The sequence below is a fragment of the Pseudorasbora parva genome, chromosome 13 (assembly GCF_024679245.1).
Source record: "Pseudorasbora parva isolate DD20220531a chromosome 13, ASM2467924v1, whole genome shotgun sequence".
Classification (NCBI taxonomy): Eukaryota; Metazoa; Chordata; class Actinopteri; order Cypriniformes; family Gobionidae; genus Pseudorasbora; species Pseudorasbora parva.
Window position 1 is genome coordinate 22,468,404 of NC_090184.1, and position 14,259 is coordinate 22,482,662.

A 14,259-nucleotide genomic window follows, 5' to 3' on the forward strand; every position below is an offset into this window, starting at 1 on the left:
TTCTTTCTTTCTTTCTTTCTTTCTTTCTTTCTTTCTTTCTTTCTTTCTTTCTTTCTTTCTTTCTTTCTTTCTTTCTTTAGGCCAAGCTTTTGTCTGAATTAGACTGTGTTTTCGGACTCGTCTGTTTCACCACAATTTTCCTAACTAACGTTGTTTACCATCCTTGTGCGCCTCTAGTTTGGGAGGCAATGCGATTTTGAAGGCGGAACGCATTTAGTTCCACTCGGCAGAGCGCACGAACACTGGCGCACCAATCGCATCCCTATGTCAGTCAATAGTCTGCAAAGTGACGCGACCAAAGGGGAGGGTGCTTTCTCTCAAGCCTATCTCAGTTTTGAGATTTCTCAAGCTGCAGGGAGCCGAATGGCGCACTAATTTAAGAGTTAACGTTTAGACATCTCCTTTCTATTTTCCTGGATTTTATACTAATTTCCTGAAAACTTCTGCGGTTCGAGACGACTTGTGCACGGCGTAGGAAAGGGAGGATCTTCCCTTGCAGCTCGTGATAGCACAGCCGGGATACAAACTTTGCGCTTCGTGCAGAAAACGTCTAGACTGACTCGGCCTTTAATTAACAGGTGATTTAGTGCGTGTTTTAAGTTTTATAGTTATGTCTTGTTGTGCTTCTATATCGAGGTTTGATCCAGAGCATATAGTAATCTTGCAAGTGCCAGTTGCAATGAAAAGTTTTCCTGTGCTGGCCATCTTAGAGTGAGATTTCTGTAATATCAACTGATGTTGTGTGCTAGTTTTGGGGATTTAAAGCGTGGACAACTCTGACAAATGTGTTGTTATGGATATTACAACAGGTCCCGGGTTACTAGGACGGAGTTTCCTTGCAGGTAACAGTGGGAATATTTAAAGATGTTGGACGGTATAAAAATCGAAGACCATCCACTGCGGTCGGGACAAGCTACGCTTGGAGTTATGCTGGGTAAGTGTTTAAGTCTTCAGTAGCCTATATTTTCGGGGAACATGAAAAGATCATTTCTGAGAATTTGCTGTTTTTTTATCAAGATGTTCGAAAGAACTACAGCTGGAACTCTGGCAGGCGGCTGGGATGCATCTTCCTCATGTGTCATGCATTTTACCGGCCGGCCGCATATCTGTGGAATAATCAAAGTTATTTCCCAGAGAAAATAACCCCAATACACAACTGATGGATCAAACCATTTATCTTCATTTTTATGCGCAATGTAACGTATTTATTTCGATGCTCCAATACTGTTATTTTCATGATATATCAAGCGGTTACTTATTTCTCATTTACAAACCTACACACGTAGGCTATTATTACATTAAAAAAAAATATTTATTATGGCTGCATCATTTTAACTTCAGATTGCAATGTCTAAATACTGGCGAAAAAAAAAGCTTACGGTGAAAATAAGAAATAGGACTGAATGAATATAAATACATTATAAATACCCCCCCCCCCCCACACACACACACACACACAAACATAAAAACTGACAAAAGCAACGAACAACAACGACAAAAGCTGCATAATTGTAGACTATATTTTTTTGTTCTTTTTTTATTTTATTCAAAATGTTTTTGTACGGTATATAAACAAAAAATATAATATGTATAACTATAGTAAATTATTTAATATCACATATGCTATAAGCATCGCAATATGTAAACTTTTATAATAGCTATTTAGTTTTGGCTAAAAGCCTGTGCGTTATTTTAATATTTGAGCACATATAACAAGGCTATAGCCTAGTAATAATATATCCCATCACAGGAGGTTGTAAATTGACAGTTATTCACACACCATTTTTTTTCACCGTGTAATATTGGTTTATTTAATAGGCTGAAATATTAAGATGTTATCATAAGCACTTGTTCAATATAGGCCATTTATGAATCCTTATTTTTTTATTATTATTCAGATGCAGTCAGTGTGTTATTCTAATGATGCATTTGCCCTCCAGGGACGGAGTGCCATCACCAGGCGGTGTGTGAGGGGTGCCAGCGGCCGATATCTGACCGCTTTCTGATGCGCGTCAACGAGTCTTCATGGCACGAGGAGTGTTTGCAATGCGCCGTGTGTCAACAACCGCTCACCACCAGCTGCTACTTCCGGGAGAGGAAACTTTACTGCAAACATGACTACCAACAGTAAGGGCATGGATTATTTGAATGATATTATTGGTGTAACGCGCGCAGGTTCATTGCTTTCATTTAGTGATCGAGCAAAGACAGTGATATCATTTTCGTTTTTACGCACTGAGTATTTCCGTTCGTAAAGTTGAACTGGGGAAGTTAGTGGTAAGATTTTGTTGAACTTGTCAACATTTTAAAATGCTGTTATTTCTACAATTGAGCCCCCAAGTGCACTGTTGTATTGTCAAATATTAGTCCTTATATTTCTAGACCTCCAAGTTAGAGACAAACTATAGTTTGTATTTCCTGCGCATTCTTGTTCTTTTTTTTCTTATTTCTGAGATAAGTCACTCCTGTGATTTTCAAGGAACCTTTGGGTTGTGAAATTTTGCAATGGAAATGAAAATTAAGCGATTGCATTTAATCTTCGACGAATCCATGCCGACATAATTATTTGATCACCTGTCGTTCATAAAGTAGGCCGCAGATTGATGCTATGCATGGTCACCAACTATTATTAACTATCAATTTTACCTTTATTTACATGCCAATATGGTAAATCGCCAGAAATCATTTAAACGAGACATTCGACTTTATAGCCTCTATTTCTGGAATAATAATAATAATTTATCGTCTGCTCGCAGATAATAAACGAACAGTTTTTCTATTTATTTTAACTAATTCATCCAAAATGTCTCCATTGATTTATTAAGCTAATTTATTATAATTATGATATTTATTATAATAATGACATTATTATTAGGCCTATTAATAATAGCCTACTAATAGGCTAATCATAATAATAATAATGATTGTGTTATGCAGTCGCGTTCGTTTTTATTGTTCTATTGCAGAATGCCTTTAAATAATTTAGCTCTAACTATACAATCATGAATGGCCATACGCTGTGGTGCGGATACAAAAAGCCCTTTCTTTTTTTAAAATTATTATTATTTCTTTGTTTTTGTAACACCGTGTAGGCCTAGCCTACAACCATTCAAATCTGCTCGAATCGGACTTCTTATTCCTCATTTCTAAATGATGAAGGCCTAGTCATGGTATGGGACAGTTGCTCAGTGGGAGGGTTCAGTGTTGATATTCACCCGGTCCTGAAGCTGTGAGTGGACCGCAGGGCGCCTTATGTTACATGTCCTGTGTTTGTCTCCATACTTTAGCTTTTGTGTCAGGGCTTTTGAAATATTGCCCCCTCTCTAATGATGATAACTGGGAGGTCCCTATCGGACACCAAGCAACAATTAAAGGGCCACATCTACCGTCTGACTTTAATAGCGAACGATTACTATATTATATAATATTTTATCTAAAAAAAAATAATAATAATAATTCAGCTTGACCGTGAAGAGTTAGTGTTAACAAAATTAATTGCATGGTCTCATATTCTATTACCCTGGAGACGGACAAACATGTGAAAAAGGTTTTTGAGTAGGCTATGTTTAGCCTACCTGTCATTAGACTTTGTCTCTTTTTTTCTTTTTTCTCCTTTCTTTTTTTGCTTTGCAACTTGTAATCTTAACTCTGTTATGATTTCTAAGACCGGATGCCAATCAGATGTTAGGTTAGTGTAAATCACATTTTCCTGTCTGATCTTTTTCTTTGCTCGCATTACAAAACCTGCCATTTCATAAACAGCAGTTTCGTTCCAGCATTCTGCAATGGAGGTCCTTTCACACGCGTGCTACACAGGTAGCTAATATTTGTTTATTTATTTCTCAGTGACGGGCCACTTAGTAGATGTAATTGGCACCTTTTTGACTTTTATGATGCTCATTTAGGTTGTACTTTGTCAACCCCGCAAAGAGCCCGTGGCTTCGAGTTGAAGCCTTTAGCCGTTTCTGGTGGAACCCCGCCTAATGACATATGCTAGCATCAATTGATTCATGCCCTATAATCACTAGAACCGTAAATCATGACATTGGGCAAACGTTCATATTCACACCTCTCTGTCAGCTATTTACAGCACGAGCTTACCGGCGGGAATTTATAGCTTGTTTTGGCGCGGAAATTTCACCTCGCTGTAGTTCAAGAGTAACCTGGAATAACAGCCTTTCGTTATTAGAGGATTAGCTTTGGAATTACGATCTGCATATAATGTTCTTTAAATGGCTCAGCAGACCTTTGCGTTAGTGCCAATTAAAGACACAGGTCATGGAAATATAAAATGTGTTTTCAAGCTATTAGTGGGAATCCTCGTTACTGTTTTGTAAATGAATCGGAATTCATTTGAATTGCAACGCCACTAGCCTGCAACAAATAGGCTACAACCTGCACTATTTTAATATTTATTTTCTTGCTTGTTTGCTTAAAGGAGACAGGAAAAAACTAAACAACCTCAATAGACTATTATTAATTATCTGTCTTTAAATACTAGGCAAGACTAAATCTCATTTTTTTTAAAAAGTCATCATAAAATGAACTGTTAAATTCAGAAAACCTGTAGGCCTAAATCCTTTTTTTTTTTTTTAAGTTAAATGTTATTATAATAGTGTTATATTAAAGGGGGGGTGAAACACTCAGTTTCAGTCAGTGTCATGTCAATCTTGAGTACCTATAGAGTAGCATTGCATCCTGCATATCTCCGAAAAGTCTTTATTTTTTTAATAATTATATAAGAAAGATGCGCTGTTCCGAGTCTTTCCGAAAAAAGCCGAGCGGGTGGGGGCGTGTCGTGTGAGCGGAGCTAAATAATGACGTGTGCAGCAGCGCGCTGCTATTGTGTTGAGTGCGTCGTAAAGCTGTGTCATCCCTAACAGCGGGGAAAAAACTTTATTCAAAATAAAAATATGGCTTTTAATCAGATACAGCCATACATCTATGATCCGGAATCAGACCCAGAGGCTGCAGTTGAACAGGAGCAGCAGCAAAAACGACTAGAGCAGGACGTCTCTATGTGGTACGATATACACTAACTATATAATATGCTTAGCGGCTTGTGTTATTTACATATTTATACTTGAATTATATCGTCGTATTTTTGTCTTTGAAGGTGTACATGTGGGAAGTGCAGTTGTGCACGTGTGTTTGTGTGTTTACGCGTGGTTTGTGTAGACAGGTTAAGTTAGTGTTTACATAGATAGACACGGAATAGTAGCGCATTTGAATGAAGAAGCGTGCTTATTTAGTTCAACATATTTCCCCCCTCTTTGTGTATTGTTGAGTGCTTTTACAATACACAAACATAAAGTTACACATAGGGGAGACCGGGGGCAATTGTAACACATTTTGGTCATGTGTTCATTGCTCAAAAACCTTTTGAAATATTTGGATAAAAAATGTATGTTGGTAACTTGTATCTATGTTCTACTTGTTAACATTCACCAAATTGTTTTACAAGCAATGTTAGAGTCACAATACTGATTGAAACATTACAAGTCAAATGTTACATCTGCCCCCACATGCGGGGGCGATTGTAACACCATGCGGGGGCAATTGTAACAACACATGTAATACCTTTGTATAAATACCAAGGACCCCAATAAACTTCAAAGAATATAGATATAATTTAAACTATTTAAAATCAATTAGAATATGGACAGTGACACTTCCCTTACTATTTTCCTTGGTCTGAACAGCATGCTGTAAACAAAGAGTGTACAGGGCCTACTCAGTAAAATGGATCCAGACTGAGAGGCAAAATCTTTAAGCTCTGTACTATGCCACTAAATATATTGATAACACAGTATACATAGTTTAATAGGGTATACTTAATTTGTAGGCTATACATAAATATTAAACTGAACAGAAAAAACTTTTCACATTATCACATTATTATTACGACATTAGAAAAAAAAAACAATCATCTATTTTCTATATTGAATTTCCATGGTAGGGTTGTATTACAAGCCAAAAATAATAGTAAATGTGTTGATCTTACACCAATGGGTAGTATATGGCAGTATTTAAATGCATAGATATTGAAGAATTAGAAAGCACTAAAATTTGCTCTTGGTGGGATTTGAACCCCAGTCCCCAGATTGAGAGGCACTCAAAGACTATAAACCACTGGTCTGCTATACTGCAATAAAATATTTAGAGATGTATGACATAGATATTTAAAAACTGAACTAAATACACTTTTCTTAAATTATTGGTGGGGGGTCGGGGGTGGGGGTTGTCTATTTTGATGTCCTTACTAAAGCTGGACACTATTTTGATGGGTGTCGGGGGCAATTGTAACGCAGTGTTACAATTGCCCCCGACTGTACGACCTCATGACAAGCTACCCTACTAGCTAGAAACAATAAAGCAAATGTTTGACAAATATATTAAATGTTAGAAAACAGAATGGTCATGAATACAAGACAGATTTAAATTTATAGACATTAATTTTTTTAACAGTATAAGGAAAATTCTGTAGGTGAGAAAAATCACTTTCACGCCTAAAAAATGAGTCTTTGCAGAAAAACTTTACCAAGTATCACTCAGCAGCTTGTCCTTTGGCAGGCAGAGAGGGATCTCCACTGAGCATATGCAAAATGAGTTTCATGATTCTGACTCATTTCTGATTGGTGTAATTTGAGATGTTACAATTGCCCCCTGTTACAATTGCCCCCGGTCTCCCCTATAGTGGCCAGCTAAACAAATGTACACGCACTACACATCGCATGCTCCATTGATCAATTTCTATATATAGTAATATATATAGTAACTATACGTGATCATGTTTGGGCTACTTGATGAGCATAGACACAGACATTTGAAGCAGTCTAACTCACCGCCCGCGGTTCTAACGTTGGGACTGCTCCATCCTTCAGCATTAGGCTATTGGAAAATCCGGCGTCATGCTGGGCCATGTTTATGAAACAGTCGGCACCGAAATGCAGCGAACAGATATAAACATTCGCGCAACTCAGTTGCTGATCCGGAAAAGCAAATTACATCCACTGTTGCCTTACCGCGGGGTTTTGGGGGAATCTGTGCAGGACTGTCTTGGTCTGGCAACCAAAAACGCACTTTTTGATGTCATTGTTAATTGTGCACATTACCTGTGCAGCGCAGCCTACGAGCGCTTTGATGGGCATAGCCTGTTGCTTTCGCTCTCTCCCTCTCTCTCTCTCCCTCTCTCTCTCTCACACGCTTCCGGTAGAATTGTCCGTAAGGCCCATACAAGGAAATTCCGCCCCCACTAACGTCAATGGGGACGCATGATCGCAAAAAACTTGCCGAAACTTATGACTAACCGGAAGTAGTATTTTTGACAAAGAAATACTCCCATCAAACGTCCACCTTAACTTTTGAAACTTTGTCCATGTTTAGTATGGGATTCCAAGTCTTTAACAGTGTAAAAAGATCAGTATGCATGAAACAGCATTTCACCCCCCCTTTAATGTTGTTAAAATACATTTGGGATGTTTTTATGTATTAGAATATAGCATATATATTGAAAAGGAAATTAATTAGCCTATGCTTTAATGCTATGAAAGTGTGAATACTGCACATCCACTGTAGAAGTTTTGAGCTTGTGGCTGTATAACTCAAATTATTCTCAAATTGACATTAGAATTTCTGTACCACATACAAGCGGAGTAGGTAATGAGGATTTCTGTGCACATGTGTGTGATAGATAGATAGATAGATAGATAGATAGATAGATAGATAGATAGATAGATAGATAGATAGATAGATAGATAGATAGATAGATAGATAGATAGATATATAGATAGATAGATAGATAGATAGATATTTCAGTGTTATTAATTTAACAGAAGTGTATATTTTGCATTATTTGACTGCCGAGTGTTCGCATGTTCCCCTCTGGCCCTTATGTAAGTGGAACCTGGATCCAGGCTGTTGTTAGTCTTGGTCCAGGGATAATTTGCTCGAAGTAGGAAGTTGTGGATGATCCCCTGGTGTGCTGATAGTTCTATTTTAGCACCGTGGGGGCGTCCTCCTGCGATGTGTTGTTTTTTAATTAGCTCTGCTTTGCGAGCGGGATGCCATATTCCCGCTGACATGAGTGGATTTTGGTCCGGGCTGTGTTTTTCTACATGACTGGAGCTGTACACCCTCCCAGTACACCCTGACATCATGAACGCCTTTACTGTCCTTTATTATCATTGTTTTAAAAAACCCTGTGTATCAGCATGTGAAAGATTTGTAATGTTCTTGAATATTTGTTTCAGTTGGGTAAATATAAAAACGAAAGCTGTTTTAATGAAAATCTGAGCTCTCGCACATTTAGAGAAGCGAGGAGGCCGGGTACTAATCCTGCAGCGTTTAGGGGTTTTTGCTTGCAGTGTTGAAGGCCCTCGTATTGCGCTCTGCTCTGGGATGAGGCCGAGCCTGAGCCAGCCTGTTCCTCTGCAAGGAAGTATTAGGTTTTGTGTCAACATTAGCCCAGCCTCTCCTGGCAGCATTAAAATGATGCAATCATCTGTCATCTCATGACTAGTGCCACACACCCCCCACCACCAGACGTTTAACGCTTTGACCTAACGGGATGTTATTCTGGTGTAGAGGGGAGCGTTTTGCTTTTTAAACTCATTCATGGAATAGATTATTTAATTGACATGTAGCTCTACAGCTGTTAGAGTATTTAACCATGGGAACTACAGTATGTGTGCTATGTCTATATGTTTAATGTGCCAGCCAGAGACAACTTTAAAGGATATTTATTTTGCTATTATAAATACAGCACATACAGAAGCTAATATTTCTTGAGCCATTCTATACATTATGAATGTGATATTATGGAAATGTTGTCATTTAACATATCATATGTCATAAGTTCATATACTTAAACTGACCTTGGAAAAATGAAGCTAAAATGATGTTTGGTTGACACACTTAATGATTTTTAAAGCTTGACTTTATGATTTTGAAAAGTGGTGGTTTTACCTAAACTGAATTATTAATCCATTTCATCAAATTATTAATTAATACTTTGATTAATCGTGATTATAATCGCATCTAACATAAAGATTTTTTTTTTTACATAATATATAAGTGTGTTTACTGCACACACAAACACACTCAACACACACACACAAATGTTTGTTTTTGTGACATATGGGGACATTCCATAGGCATAATGGTCTTTATACCGTACAAACCGCATTTTCTATCCCCTTACACTGCCCCTGCCCCTAAACCTACCCTTCCCAGGAAACATTCTGCATTTTTAATTTCTAAAAATATTTATAAGGATTTTGATTTTTGAAAAGTGAGGACATGGCCAATGTCCTCATATTTCACCCTCTTCTTGTAATACCAATGTACATATAATACCTGTGCATATAAATGCAAACACACACACACACACACACACACACACACACACACACACACACACACACACACACACACACACACACACACACACACACACACACACGTTAACTAAAACTTTTGTTAGATGCGATTAATTGCTATTTGACAGCAGTCGTTTCCATATTTACATATCTATATTTACATATGAAAATAATTTTGTACGTATCATTTGCTTTACTAGTTATATTATAATTGCTAAGAATAAGATAACATTTTTAATGGATGGTACTATAGCCTCATAATGAGGATATCTCCTAGAACTTCTAATACAATAATTTAAGACATTTCTTATCTATAATTTTAAACATTGGTTAGCTATCCATAATATGATAATCAATGTGTGTAATAATTTGTGAATAAGTGTATAATTTCTTCACCACCAGAACATCATTAATGAACAAATTTGCTGAAATAATGACAGAAACAATCCCCTCGTCAAACATTGGTTGGACGAACAGATAAGGACGCCCCTAAATGCCATGTATGATGTGTTTGTGTTGGACTCGTTGGGATGCTGAGCAGATTAAAAAATAAATTCTTTCTATTTTAGCATAATACTAAGAAGCCATAAGCATGAAATATTTCCATCATTCCTCTTTAATGTTGCTGTAGGCTCTTTTCCTGCCTCTATTTCACAGTGTTCTCAATATAGCAATGAAGCTCAGTGTCCTCACAGTGTTATTCCTACAAACAGGCTTTTCACAGGTTTGGTAGGAAACATTGGCACTGGCTAGGCAAGAGGTGCCCTAGTGCATCACTATCTCCACGTTAGACATTACGCAAGTGGGTTTGTCTTAAAACAATGATCTTGAGTTTGCAAATTAACCTACATCTATAAAACAAAGCTAGAATTTCTAAATGCAAAAACACCAGCAACATAATCCAGTGATATAACAGTTATTGGTCTCAAAGTCTCTGCATCCTCCAAAATAATCCTGGACTATTAAGTTGTCTTGCAAGAGTGTTTCAACTGTCTTGTCATAGACAAGACGATTTAAGCTTGGCGCATGTCTTAGATGCGAGTTATGAGGATGATAATCAAATCTCATTGGACTTTCAGACTCTGTCTCTCCCTCTCTTTCTTTTTTCATATCCTAATGAGATTAGCCTCCCAACAGCCATAGTACTAGCCGATTTGAATGACAGGTCTGCTCTGCTATCCAAGGCTATCTTACTAAGCTCTTCGCCGCATTGTCTTGAATGGAGGGACTGACGGAAGCTGTGTGCCCTAATCCTCTTATTTGTGTCAGAGGGAGAAAAGAGGGAAGAATGAGGTGGAATGGGACAGTGCTTTGGAATGGCACCGCTGCAACTTCCTCCCTCTGAGCCCTCTCTCACAGCCAAGTGAGCATGAGAGGGATCTTATGGAGCTCAGGCTCGCAGACAGGCACAGTCACACATGCGTTAAGCAGTTTGCTCCCTCCATTTAACCCTTGTTCCGAATGCGTTTTTGTAAAAGTACAACCCTCTTGACGGTCCATAAATAGAAAATATCTCTGTAGCATTTAGGCGCAAATTGAAGAATTCTGGCTGGCATTCATGTACCATTAAAGGGATACATTTACTTGCCCTTGTGGATACAAACCTGTATGACTGACTTCTGTGGAACACAAAAGAGAAATGTCTTGGACTCTAACATTCTCCGAAATGTCTTCTTTTGTGTTCCACAGACAAAAGAAAGTCATACAGATTTGTGAACGACATGAGGGTGAGTAATAAAGATGACAGAGATTTCGTTTTGGGGTGAAATATCCCTCAAATCTTGCCTCCATGTATGGGCCCCATATCAGGGTGTTTTAGGGGTCATTTGAAAGAATGACTTTTGCTGGTTCTTGCTGGATGCTTTGTGGTCTTTTGCGCCCGCTCAGTTTTCCTTCACGTGGAATAAGCTTTCTCCGGGTCGGACCCTCCTGGAGCTAGAGGTAATCTGTCTTCAGATGGAGCTCCCACAGTTCTTTATTTACTCATTCAACTAGTTGGAAGTCTGTTAGACTGCAGATCAGATGCTCTGAAACCAATCTGATTACCTCAACCAGCCAATTACCTTCCTCCTCGCGACCACGGTTCTAAAGCTCCGCATTCCAGATTGGGATATTTCTTGATTTTCATTACAAAGGGAAAGAGAAGAGCAGTTAGAGCCATCAGATGAAACAGTAATATTGGAAAAGCTACTCTGGCTAGCAATTTAATTCCTAACATTTAACACATACTGATGTTTGCAGTGAACATGACAGTTTGCATTCTTGCATTTTGGTTGGCTAAAATGTTTGTGTGGTTGAAAGATTAAACATCATTGATGGAATTTCAATGTTCTATAAGCAAGTTTAAGCTGATTTTTTATTTTATTTTTAAAGTGCATTTCCTGCCATTAAATTTGGTCCCATCAATTTGTAAATGCCTCATTGTAAGCTTCTGCTTAAAACTATGAAAACAGAAGCTGACCGCTAAAACCTCATTGACCTCTTGATAATAGAAGTTGTGGTATCTGTGTGTTGTACATGAAAATGAAATTTGTTACCTTAAGAAGCCAAACAAATATAATAATACTTTCCATGGTGTTCCAAATCAGTGTAATTCAGTCTCTGAAATATTATTTCTGCGCCTATTAAGATTTGTTTATGTATGTTTTTGGTAAAGCTATATTTAAATTCAGAACTTCAAATGAATCAAGTAATTATCATGATTAGATTGTTAGAATTGTTTTTTCTTCCCCATTAATACACTGTAAAAAAAAAATCCAGGTCTCCAGCTGTGACTGATGTGACTGATCACATCTAAATTTTTCAGATGGCTGAATTGAATTTCAGTGAATTAAATTTCATCAATTCACAGAATTTCAATTCGGCCAACTAAAAATTTTAGTCACTAGAAAATTTTCAATTGGAGACATTATTATTTTTTATTTTTTACAGTGTATAAGCTCACTGATGTTTTATAATCGCTGACTGCTTACTGATGATTGTAGAGATTTTAGATGTATGGGTGGTCCAGGTAAACCAGGACAAAAGGACAAAATGTCCCCACAAAGATGATAATATCCAAAATCCTAGTCCATGTGGGGACATTTTTTGGTCCCCATGAGATAAACAGCTTATAAATCAGACTAAATTATGTTTTTTGAAAATGTAAAAATGCAGAAAGTTTTCTGTGAAGGTTAGGGGTAGGATTATAAAATATACAGTTATACAGTGTATATGGAAAGTCCCCATAAAACAAGAAAACACAACGTACTCGTGTGTGTGTGTGTCCGTGTGTGTGTGTGTGTATCCGGGAAGAAATCCTGAATCCCGAATGCAGCGGTCTAAATATTCCTAATCTCCCTCCCAGGGTTGAGGGGAAGCTGAAGTAGGAGACAGGTTAAAGTAAACTGAAAAAACAGCGTCCAGACCAGCAAGACCTCCTGTTTCCCCACCCACGGTCCTGATCTTCTGTCGCTATGGGGATCACTGCTGATCGGCCCATCGCTGACTGGACCAAGGAAAACAAACGTGAGCAGGAGATGGTGGGGATCATATTTCCATACCTCCATGGGACTGTGAGCCCCCCGCAAGCAGCTAAAATGATTTGTGCTGGAGGTCAAAAGACCCATGGAGGCTTCAAAAAGTGGAGAGTGGAAATATTTGGATGTTAGGCGGAGTGATGGAGAATGGAATGACAGGAAATCATGTTGAATAAGCAGCTAACTGGATTGCAGATGTTTCAAAATTGTAATAATCTTCTGTCAGAAGATTCAGATGTGTTAAACACATTGCCACAGCAATGTAAACACAATTGGTTTTAATTACATAGTCATAGGAATTAAATGAATATTCTGGGTTCAGTGCAAGTGAAGATTGATCGGCAGCCTAATTGACGCATATTGTTGATTACTACAAAGATTCTTGTACATCCTTTTCTTAAAATTAAAAAAAAAAAATGTTTACATTGATGTACTTACAATGGAAGTAAATTTGGGCAATGTGTAAAAATTGTACAATTACTTTTCAATAGCGTAAACCTTGATTCCTACAAGAACAACGTTACAGCTAAAATAAACTATAAAAATAACAATAAGTGCTTTTATACAATTATAAGCTTCACATTTCATTTTATTCTATGCCATTTAACAATTGGCCCCATTCACTTCCTGACTACAAGTCTCATTGTAACCTTGATTTTTGCCATTTTAAAGAGAATGAAAATAATTTTTGAGGCAATGAACGTTATGATGTCAATTGATCTTATCTTGTATTGAACCCTGAATATTTTAATAGAAGCAGAACAGATTAAAATGTGTTGTATATATACAATTTTGTTTTAGAGAAGGTTTCAGCTGAGGTCTTTGTGATGTCATCTTTGGGTCAGGTCCCATCTTGTTTTTTTTTTTTTTTAATGCAACCTTTGTGAAAAAAAAAAAAAAAAAACAATTCCTGAAAGTATGATACTGATCGTCTGTGCCTTTTCCCCCCTCCTCTTCCCCCCTCTCTGCTATCCTTCCATGTCTCTCCTGGCTGGATGCTAATATTTCCCTGAAAAGAGCCACGATACATCTTCCTGGGAATTTCCACAACTCGCAAGTGCAGCAAAATGATCTGCTTGTCTAAAAAAAGGTGGATGAAGGAATGAAATATTGAGGATTTCTGAAAATCGAATAAAGGAAAATGATTTATTCCATAGCGCCATTTTAATGAAGACTCATGTTTCTTTGTTTACAGATGAGCGAGACTGAAAAACCTAAAATATTGGCTGATTAATATTGAGATATTATGTGTTCTTTGTTCTTGTGTCAAACAATGCATCCTCTTTATTCTGTTTTACCTCGTGAATGCTTTTGTTTTGATAGTACACTTTTTACCAGTCCTCCCGATGCCCATCGTTTTT

The 14,259-nt window shown here is 37.5% G+C and overlaps 1 protein-coding gene and 1 long non-coding RNA gene across 2 annotated transcripts in view; both read left to right on the forward strand.

The window, feature by feature from the left end:
• Nucleotides 1–348: 348 nt before the first annotated feature.
• lmx1bb (LIM homeobox transcription factor 1, beta b) overlaps nt 349–14,259 on the forward strand; it is a 95,693-nt gene continuing 81,782 nt past the window's right edge. The window contains exons 1-3 of the mRNA XM_067413499.1: nt 349–578; nt 810–934; nt 1,941–2,127. Of these exons, the coding sequence (XP_067269600.1) occupies nt 865–934; nt 1,941–2,127 (257 nt within the window). The 5' untranslated portion in view covers nt 349–578; nt 810–864. The remainder of the gene's footprint in view (nt 579–809; nt 935–1,940; nt 2,128–14,259) is intronic.
• On the forward strand, nt 3,757–14,050 carry LOC137038690 (uncharacterized). The gene is made up of 3 exons (XR_010897544.1): nt 3,757–3,816; nt 12,727–12,887; nt 13,916–14,050. It is a non-coding gene; the product is annotated as an uncharacterized lncRNA (long non-coding RNA).